Source organism: Wolffia australiana, chromosome 5 (assembly GCF_029677425.1).
Source record: "Wolffia australiana isolate 7733 chromosome 5, ASM2967742v1".
Lineage (NCBI taxonomy): Eukaryota > Viridiplantae > Streptophyta > Magnoliopsida > Alismatales > Araceae > Wolffia > Wolffia australiana.
This window is the reverse complement of record NC_135839.1, coordinates 22,400,517-22,411,680: the sequence shown is the minus strand read 5'-3', so window position 1 is coordinate 22,411,680 and position 11,164 is coordinate 22,400,517. Positions and strand designations below refer to the sequence as shown.

Sequence of the window (11,164 nt, the reverse complement as noted above, 5' to 3'; positions counted from 1 at the left end):
TACATGGCGTTGTTTGTGCAAGTACCAGTTATTATACATCTGGGCGTAATGGTATGTGTAAAGCTGACAAATGAAAATTCTCTGTCATAGAGAAGCGCCATCCTACCAATCTTAAATGGGTAATGATTTAATGAGATTTATCAAAGATATTCTTCCTCCAGTTTCAATTTGAGATGGACAAGGAAACATAATTCAGAATCCAGAATTCAAGATCTGGAGGACGAATCAACAAGGTCTTGGGTTTTTTTACTCCACACTATCAAAGGACATGACACCCTACATAAGCAAAGAAAACGTGACAAGAGAAGCACGAGAGTCAGTTGATAGCATGTTTTTTAGCTGAAATTAGGTCTGAGTTGTGGCATTTCAACATCAATTCCACAACATGAAGAAAGGTACCATGTAAACTGGTCAATATGTGAGACACTTAAGATTTGTTGTTGAATTGCTTGAGTCAGTCAAACGAATAGTAAGCAAATCAACAATGGTCTATACTTTCTTGAGAGGAATTGGGGCTGATTATGCCCAATTCGTGATAAGCATTAATGCTTACGTCCATCACCTCAATTTTGATGAAATTGTGGCAAACTGAAAAACCCACGATGCCTTTGTGCCGGTCTCAATCATCACTAAATTTGGTTTGCCTGCCACTCATTCAAGCCAATAAGTCATATGTGACTCTTGCAAAATTTCAAAATCCCATAAACTTTGTTTCTCCATTACTAATCATACTTGAGAGAAATGTTTGTAATTAATTAATTAAACTTTGTTTCTCCATTACTAATCATACTATTATCATGTTTTTTTGTTGATATTTTTGGTAAATACACTTGGCTTTATCCACTCAAAAGGAAAACTGATTTGTTGCAAACCTTTATAGAATTTCAGAATTGCGTTGAAAACCATTGAGTGCCAAAATCCAGTATCTCTAAACTGACTAGAGCGGAGAGTATATAGCTCTCCACACGCATCTTAAAAATAAAGGTATTGTTTATCAAGTATCATGTCCTCACACTCATGATAAGAACTAATCTAACGGTAGGCTTTCATCTTGATATAGTAGATATGTTTGTTATAACAATTTGGATTATGAAGTAGATAACTAAATATTATGTGGTAAGATAAATACAAACACACATGTATTTGTTCATTCGTGGGACAATACAATAATCTTAGTTGCATATCTTTCTCTCTATTCTCTCTCCCTCTCTCCCCTTTTCCTCTTTCCCCCTTATTGTTATTAGAGTTCTATTGTTCTCCCTCGACGAACACAGCTCTTTACAGGGAGGAGGGGAGGGGGAAGTGCAATAGGGGTTGCTCCCCTCCCCCTCTACTGGTCAGGCAACTGAGCTGAGGGGGGTGACTGAAAGGAGGGAGAGCAACCAGGGGGGCAGGGAGGGATGGCGTGGAAGAGAGGTTGGGGAGTGCGCGACCATAGGGAGGTTGGAGTGGGGGGGAGGAAGATGACTGGGGGAAGGGGGGTCGACCAACAAAATAAAACAATTTAGTTATTAATAATTCCCAGTCCCGGGTCCAGTTTGACCATCGAACCAGATCCGGGCTGATCGACTGGCTGGTACACCTTAAAAGGGTGTACTGAAAGCCCTGGTTAGGTGCAGTCTGACTGGTCCCAGGTTTGGAGTGTCAAACCCTACTAATGACCATCAAGTCAAGACAAAAGAGGATGCCAAAATCTAACTGGTGGATGACAAGAGAAATTTATTTGAAGGTCGTTCAGTCGAGGCTGATGACCCACCAGAAACAAATGCACTAAAGAGATAGCCAAAGCGCTGACCAGATGAGCAACGTCAACTAATGCAAGGGGCTGACCGAAGAGACCAAAGTCAAGAGAAAAATTCAACCATATAGTGGGATGGCGTGTAATCTGCTTTTAAGAGGGGGGCGACTCTTCTGTCTTCCCCGTCCACTGTAGCCACGTGGTTGGGTCTTAAATTGTTTTCATCTGAATAATAAAAAAAAAAAGACGACGGCACTTTAGTCTCCGTTTCTCGAGGAAACTACACGAGATCGAACAGAGCCCCGTCAGAACTTTGATTCGTCGTGGCCCACGCTTTCACTCGCCACCACTCAACAAAGAGAGAACAGGGAAAGCAGACACGCAGTTATGACGTGGGATTAGCCTACGCTATCAGCCGTCTGAATTTCATCGGTCAAATGGGGATTCAAATGCGTTCATCCTGGCCGAGACAAGCCACTCCGATTAACGAGAAAAACCAAAGGATTAGCTGGCGTGTGAGTAATCTTTTCTGCGCGCCGTGTCAGGCATTAATTGAGCCCGGGGGGGCCGGATCCTGCGGGGGCCCTTGTCTGGGTTGGCAAGAACGTGACCTCACTTGGCTTGATGGGTTGTCATAACTCATAACTCCTCGACCATGGTCAAACACTAAGAAGATCATCAAACTCGGGATAGCCCACAAGTCAAACCCACATCGGCGAATCAGAAACCTAAACTTCCTCTAATGGGTTTCATCAAAAAGTCATTTTTTTTGGACCCCCCATCTGCGTATCAGAAATCTAAATTTCATCAGAAATCTAAAAAAGTCATTTTTTTTGGACCCCCATGGACAGCTCGGAGGCCGCGTGTCTCATCTGTCTGAGACTCTGAGGAAGAGAAGCCAATAAATAAATAAATAAACCACATCTGTCCGGGAGCAAAATTATTTCTTTCTTCTTCCCCGGGTGGCAGCGGCCTCGTCCTGTGTCAAGGGAGGGAGGGAGGGGGTAGGAAGATGGCGGCGGAGGGGCTGCCGGACTTCAAGCAGTCGGTGAAGCTCAAGTACGTGAAGCTGGGGTACCACTATCTGGTCACGCACGGGATGTTCCTGGTGCTGGTGCCGGTCTGCGGGGCGGTGGCGGCGCAGCTGTCGGCGCTGTCGGGCGCGGACGCGAAGGAGCTGTGGGCGCACCTGCAGTACAACCTCATCTCCGTGGTGCTCTGCTCGGCGCTGCTGGTCTTCCTTTGCACGCTCTACTGGCTGACGCGGCCGCGGGCCGTGTACCTGGTGGACTTCGCGTGCTACAAGCCGGCGGAGTCGCAGAAGTGCACGCGGAAGATGTTCCTGGAGCGGTCGCGGCTGACGGGGGCCTTCACGGAGGACAACCTCGAGTTCCAGAGGAAGATCCTGGAGCGGTCCGGGCTGGGCGAGTCCACCTACTTCCCCGAGGCGGTGCACAACATCCCGCCCAACCCCTGCATGGCGGAGGCCCGCAAGGAGGCCGAGACGGTCATGTTCGGCGCGCTGGACGAGCTCTTCTCCAAGACCGGGGTCCGGCCCAAGGAGGTGGCCATCTTGATCGTCAACTGCAGCCTCTTCAACCCGACTCCGTCGCTGTCGGCCATGATCGTGAACCACTACAAGCTCCGGGGGAATATCCTGAGCTACAACCTGGGCGGGATGGGCTGCAGCGCCGGGCTCATCTCCGTGGACCTGGCCAAGCACCTGCTGCAGGCCCGGCCCGGCTGCCGCGCGCTGGTGGTCAGCATGGAGAACATCACCCTCAACTGGTACTGGGGGAACAACCGCTCAATGCTGGTCTCCAACTGCCTCTTCCGCATGGGCGGCGCCGCCATCCTGCTCTCGAACCGCCGGTCCGACCGCCGCCGCGCCAAGTACCGGCTGGTGCACACCGTCCGGACCCACAAGGGCGCGGACGACAAGTGCTTCGGGTGCGTGACGCAGGAGGAGGACGAGGACGGGACGGTCGGGGTGGCGCTGTCGAAAGACCTGATGAGCGTCGCCGGGGACGCGCTGAAGACGAACATCACCACGCTGGGGCCGCTGGTCTTGCCGGCGTCGGAGCAGCTGCTCTTCTTCGCCACGCTCGTCTGCAAGAGGTTTCTGAAGATGAAGATCAAGCCTTACATACCCGACTTCAAGCTCGCGTTCGAGCACTTTTGCATCCACGCCGGGGGCCGCGCCGTGCTGGACGAGATCGAGAAGAATTTGCAGCTCTCCGACTGGCACTTGGAGCCGTCCCGGATGACGCTTCACCGCTTCGGGAACACGTCCAGCAGCTCGCTCTGGTACGAGATGGCCTACGCCGAGGCCAAGGGCAGGATCCGCAAGGGCGACCGCACCTGGCAGATCGCCTTCGGCTCCGGCTTCAAGTGCAACAGCGCCGTCTGGAAGGCCCTCCGATCCGTGAACCCCGCCGAGGAGCGCAACCCATGGACGGACGAGATTCACGCCTTCCCCGTAGACGTCCCCAAGTTCTCTGCCCTCTGATCCTCCCCCCTTCTTGTCTTTAATCCCATTGCTCTGCTGCTTCCCCTTGATCAACCGCTTCTTCTCGTAAAATTTTTAGTTCGCTAGTAGTAAGTAGTACACCCACAACCCCTGAAAAACTCTGGAGAAATCACAGGAGCGCCAGCGCTCTGAGCCGCTGCTCGTGCTCCGGCTCCAGCTTCGGCGGCGTGTAGCAACCCCCCAGATCTTCCACCACGTATTCCTGAAATCAGCGCGAAATCTTAATCAAAGTGAAGAAAAGAAACGTGGTAGTGTTTAATGACGCCGACGAAATACTCGTCTTGGCCTCTCGTCATCTGGGCAAGGCTAAGAAAATGATAGACATGGTTGTTCTGTTCAGTTCGTTTTAAATGAACAAAAAAATCTCACAAAACAACCGCACAGGGCCTTGTTCTTTGTTCTGTTCTTTTTTTTTTTCTCAAAAACGAACAAAATTCGCACATTCGCATAAATTTGCACAAAACTAGAACAAAATTCGCACAAAGCGAACAAAAGAATCGCACACGGGTCTGTGCGATGTTCTGTTCCAATTTGTTTTTGTTCTGTTCGGAAAACCGAACAGAACAAACAATTCGCACAAAAAGAACAGAACGACCATGTCTAGAAACTGACAAAGGCAAGAGGTGATGATTTTTGTCTTGTCGTCATCAACATCCTACCCAGGACGAATGACGGGGACGATGACGGACTGTCATCAGTCATGGGAAATTGAAGAAATGGATTATGTGGCAGGGAGAAGTATCTTTGCCTTGGTCAGCTCCCTCTTGGTTAGGATGTGGTAGTGCCTTTGCCAGATTCTCTGGATTGCCATGGTGGCGGCGAGGAAGCCGTACGCCACGCCGAGAATTGCAAAGACGACAACGAAGACAACGACGAGCGCGAAACAGGCCTCCATGGATGCGGGAAAGCAGTCCAGAACTCCCCAGCCGTAGCAACAATTGCGACACCCGGCCATGCATGGGTCGTTACTGCTGACTGACGAGCAGTGAAGCACCAGTCCAAAGAATCCCATGAACACGAAGAAGATAAGCACACCTGAAGATTCAATCCATCACGATCCATTGGGATCACAAACTTATGAGATCTAGAATTCAAAAGTAATCAAGCGCTATTATCTTGCTTAAAGTTAAATCGCATGGTAAGTTAATTGACTTTCAGTGACAAAACTGCGTTAAATCACCATGATCTTAAGTGTTTGAAATTCACAGGGCGCCCAGTATAATCACCAACTAAAAATCATCACCATGTCACCATAATTAAGACATTCATATTTTTAAGCAATGAGATCACGACCTACCTATGCAGTAATAAAACGGTATAGGATGCTTCGATAATACACGATCCCAACCGTCGCTGAACGAGTTTCGAAAGTCCCCGTTCCTATCCAGGAGGAAGGCAAAACCACCCATCGCAGCAATCACCTGAATGATATTGTCATCGGCATAAAGATTCAGTAAATGTAAAAACATTAAAAGATTGGATTAAAAATTAAAAAAACTAAAATTATTTCATATATACACTAAAATTTTTCAAGTCAGACCATAGAAAAGTTCTTCACAGATAGCCGGAAAATTCAAAAGGAAAAAGGAAAAAAATAAGCGAGACACATGGAATCAACTAGGCAATTATGGAGCGTTATCTTACAGTCTGCACCGCCAAGAAGACAAGCAGCACATCCCGAGCGACAAATATCCGGAATTTTATCTTACGCCATGTATTATCTTCCAAAAACTCAGCTCGGAGGTGAAACTGTGCCTTACAAGTCGTACAGTGAGAAAAGGCAAATCCCTCCTGAAAGAGAAAAAATTCAAGGGCAAAGTTATATCGGACATATACTCCCCAAAAAAAATCAGAGCACCGAGGGAAGAACTTGCCTTGACAGACCGCCAGTGGTCAAGGCAAGATCGATGAACAAATTGCTGAGTTCCTTTGCACATGCAGGGAGATATTAATTCATCTCCTTCAGGAAAAAAACAGAGAGACTCATTAGCAATGCGTCAAAAAGACCAAACAGAAAACATAGAATGCAAAATAAACCATGGCATGTGATTACAAGGTGGAGTAGCGAATCTCGAATGAAATTTGCTACAGCAAGAGTCAATGGAACCAAGGACTAGAATTAAGATTGATAATATCTACTCGGGAAGCAAAATTAATAATTGTAAGTTTTACATCATATCTTTCCTCTCTTCAAAATAAAAGAATTTTGCATGAGCAAGAATTTAATATTCAACACTACCTTCCGATACCATAACTTCCCTCAAATTCTCAACGGTTGACATGGAACTTATGGCAGAGCATGAAGTCGTGCATTTCATGTTGCGTGAGGAAAATTGACAGCATAGAAGCGTGTCAACATTGATAATTGGGACGATTATGCAGTATTTTGTCTAAGTGAAATGGAATAACCAGAAAATAATAGATCAGTAATAATTAGAGAACACAACTCCGTACCAGACCCCGCTGAATCTTAATCAGATGGCAGTGAAGGTCGCTCGATTCCCAACTTTTAGATAATACTAAATCAAATTCATTTCTTATAACAAGACCAAAAACAAAAAAGTTTTAGACAAGTCCAAATTATAGAATGAAGCGCATTGAACATTCTATAAATCTCTGGTTTATGAAATTTATTTTCTGAGAGGGGAATTGATAAGCAAAAAACCAAGCATCTTTAAAAAGCTAATTTGAATGACATCCCATCAGCAGACACGACCGCAACCGACGGAGACAAGGAAAAGTAAGACAAGATCAGAAAAGAGGTTTCACCCGGATCAGAATCGCATTCCAGACATATGCGGCAACAAGCGGAGGTTTCAGATTCAATATCATCGCTATTCATCTCCTTGGAGCCATCCGGAGGCCGTATCTCAGTCGAAGAGCTAGGGCCTGAACCCTCAGAGCGATTCCCCAGGAGGGGATCGCAGTCCTTTGGGCGGCTCTCGCCGATCTCATCCATCTCCATTCTTACCCTTTCCGACTAGAAAAGGAAAAGATTCTCCGAGACGCCAACGTAGTCGCTAGAACAACGATCAAAGTTCAAGACAAAATCTGAACAAAGTTTGATCTCCTGGAAAAAAACCACAATCGGAGGATTACCCGGATAATAATTGGGGAAGGATGATAGAAATATGCACAGAAGACGACGCAACATATGAAAGCGGGCGGCAGAAAACACGATGAGAAGATGACGATAAGGCCAAGAAATTAAACGAAAATCAAAGGTATGAAGGGTCCGATCATGGCACAGAAGCGAAAGCTACCTGAATTCCGAACAATTGAGGTAGATTGAACGCCCTAAGACCGGATTTTGGAAGGGGTTGAAGACCAGAGTTGCCTCTCCAGTCGCACATATGACACGCGGACAGCTATTCACACAAAGAGTTATTTATCGCTGGCTAATATCACAGTGGACCCCACAGTTCTAAATCAGTCATTAGAGATCGTTTAATAATGGTATCCCCCTAAGTAGAAAGTGTATCCTTTATTATTATATAACTAATTTGGCCGAGTTAGGTAACCAACCAGAGTCGAAAATTAACCTGAATTACTTTGCACGAGTAGCGAATATTTCAGTCACGAAATGCTACAGAAATTTTATTTACTAATTGTTTCCTAAGTGGAAAATTATGTCCTTTATTATTATGGCTAATTTGGCTGAGTGAGGTAACCTGTGTTCGAGAATTTAGTTAAATTAATGCGGACGAGTAACACATGCCTTTTTTAAAATTTAAATTGTACCTAATTTGGTCGACAGCTTTAAGTATTATCGAGGGTGTACTTGTATTAATTTGGACGAGAACGTATCCTTTACAGTTACGAAACGTTATTATAGAGACATTTATCGGTGAAGATCATTGAGAAATAAATGGTATCCTTTAATGGAAATCATATGCTACTAAGTTGTAACTAATTTAGTGACTGCCAGTATATAATATATTATTGCATTAATTTGGTCGATAAACATCCGTTACAGTTGTGAAATGCTACTAAATAGAAACTCCCTGTTCTTAATAAATGAGAGTGAATAAATTTGTGGTAGGATCGGGTGAATCTTCCTCATTTTTAATATGAAAAGAAGCTTCATGGTTGAAGCTCATTCTTAACGTTTTCAGATGATTCTGAAGAATTTGAAACCACGAGAAGGAATTATAAGCAAAATAGGTGAGAGATTCACCGCGAGTAAATTATTCTACACTTTTTAATGTGCTTCTTCCTCTCTCCATTCATTATGGGATAAGTGAGTGACACTAACTTTATAAGCATTGAAGAAACCCAAGATCTGAAGTAGGCTAACCTTATAAACATTTTTCTTCAGAAGCACTAATCACAAAAAAACTAAGAAATCCATCCTACCATTCATCATTTATTCTGTAAAGATGATATTTAAGGTCAAATCATCTGACTTACAATGATCTACCTGGTTGACAAGTGTTCAACTTAAGTCTCTATTGTTTAAAATGAACTCGTCAGCTCACGAAGAAGTTTGTTTAGAACTTGGCCTAGTCATGGTGGAGTGCAATGAAGTGACTGCATTGAATCCTCACACATATGTCAAAAGTTGACTTTCAAAAGTATCTTCAGTATCTTAAAATCTTGAGTTTGGAACAAAAATTTTCATTACAATGAGATTAACGTGTACCATTTCATGGATTCAGTTTAACATAAAAACATTTATTATAATAAGCAAATGTTAAGGTCAAAGATCATATGTATGACTTTGTCTATATTGAGTATGTTTATTGCCAATTTTATGGAGAACATTTTATGGGGATGAAAATATTCCCTGCCGTATTAGTTTCTGGATATCATGTCTTCTTTGTAAAAAAACTTTAAAAGTTTTTTGAATTCATAGGATTTGAGAGAATATGCATAAAGTTTGACGAATAGAAAATTATATGTTTCTGTCACTTATCACCAGACTAATCCTGTGTTACAACGACAAGGAAAATGTTACTGTATTTAAAGCTAGAAATGTGAAAAATGTGGATCGGAATCATGAATATTATTGATTGGACGGAAAATGATTTATGATAATAGGTTGTCAAAGATTGTATTGCATCCTACTTCTCTCTGAGTATGACACTATAATCTATGTGATTGTCTCTCATTTATTTTATCCACATCAATCACTCACGAGTGGTGACTACTTGTTTAGATTTCCCACTAACTTTCTGCCCACCTGAAAAGTAAAACATGGTCATTCTTCTCTTCTCAATCAAGCACAAAATATCAACGGTGTTTCAAGGAAACATGTGTGATGAGGCTCCTATCTAACTACATGTAAAGAAAGATGAGAATGATGGATGGCTCAAAATAATGGAATAAAGGTATGTAGGGAATAAAGGATGGACATACAATACTCAGATAGCTTACTCCACGTGAGTTACAAAAGCAGAATACACCAGAAGAATACAATAAATGCAATGAAGATGAAAATTATAATTTTGAAGCACTGGTTTATAACATGACATGCATCACCTCTGCATGGATGATAAATAGATTGATCAACAATGCATTAAAGATCAACATTAAATGCTTCCAAGAAACCTCATAATATATATATACTCTTTTTGTTGTTTTTTCTGTTTTTTTCTTTCTTCCCTTTTTTTCAAAAGGGGCAAACAGAGATGAAAATAAATAATTGTTGATCAAATATACACATATCATAATATTCATCCCACGTTAGTACAAAAAAGATGAGAAGATATAGGTGAAAATAAAGAAGGGGATAACTAGAAAAGTTATCATGAAAATATGATATCTCAAAGGGGAAGAAGAGAATAAAAGATGGAAGTAAGTGTATCATAATCATAAAGGGAAACATGGAATGGATGGGTACCTATAGGATTGAGTGACAACAGGTGAAATGATTAAAGGTAGGCTAAGAAAATAGATGAAGAGGGTTCACACATAGTTTTCAAAGATGGCTCTAGGTGGATCATTTGAAGGTGATAATGTGTTTAAGATTTGAAGAAATGACTTTTTTTACCCCAAGAAAAATGACTATTAGTGGAGTCCAAAACACTAGATAAGATTGACACGTTGAAGGATGGACGTAGGTGGTTGACTCAGCCTAATATAATAGTTCTTCAACCCTTTAACATTCATGTATGTTCCTCACCCTACCAGATATCCAAGCCATTTGGGAGGAAAAAAACACATGAATCTAGACCATGGCTCAAACCATCAAGAGATGTACTTGATCTGATACATGAGCCTACTTCAATACTCATGTTGCTAGGCTATGGGGTCATCGATTCTCCAAGATGATCATGATTAAATTTATACAAGTGAGTGCTACCCCCAACTTAAAATGATGCATTGGAATACAAAAATTGGAATCCACATTTTTATCCCCACTAACTTAAATATGCATTGTTCCTTATGCAATAAAAAATGGGGAAAATAAAATGAATTGCAAACCATGGTTCCTTCGTTAGTTTAATTTGGAATGAGTTGGTGTTTTGTTATTGTGAGTCCTAGCTCAAGATCACCTAGTTCTCACTATTTTTAAGTCCTATCAATTTAAGACTTCCTAAAGAGAGAAATATGAGGAGTGTTGGGATCTATGCCTTGGTTTATTATCCATGGAAAACATGATTCCATGGATGCGGAAGCATGTTAATAGATTCATAATCGATCTTTAAAATATACATCAAATGTACCTTCTGGGGAACTTGTTCCTTGCTTGACTTTTCCGCTCGGAGATTTTTTTGAAGCCGTTAGTACGTCCGGCCTATAGAAGTATCCACGCGCTCATTTGGCGCTTGGATCTCCACCTCGTTTTCTTCTACTCTTCTTGAAAATCTCAAAGATCTTCTCACCAAAAAGACACTCTCCTTGTTTGAGTGGAGAAGGGGGGGGGGGGCTCTAAAATCTGGATGGCCTGGGTG

The 11,164-nt window shown here is 43.0% G+C and overlaps 1 protein-coding gene and 1 pseudogene across 1 annotated transcript; one reads left to right on the top strand and one right to left on the bottom strand.

Moving 5' to 3' along the window:
- Positions 1-2,627: 2,627 nt before the first annotated feature.
- LOC144703914 (RING/FYVE/PHD zinc finger superfamily protein) lies at positions 2,628-7,623 on the bottom strand. Its single transcript, XM_078576207.1, has 7 exons — positions 7,532-7,623; positions 7,038-7,338; positions 6,143-6,228; positions 5,913-6,059; positions 5,566-5,689; positions 5,017-5,303; positions 2,628-4,470 (listed from the first exon to the last, which is right to left on the bottom strand). Exons 2-7 carry the CDS (start codon positions 7,231-7,233, stop codon positions 4,378-4,380), a joined length of 933 nt encoding a protein of 310 aa, XP_078432333.1. The 5' UTR covers positions 7,234-7,338; positions 7,532-7,623; the 3' UTR covers positions 2,628-4,377.
- LOC144703913 (3-ketoacyl-CoA synthase 11 pseudogene) lies at positions 2,751-4,301 on the top strand (annotated as a pseudogene).
- Positions 7,624-11,164: the final 3,541 nt, after the last annotated feature.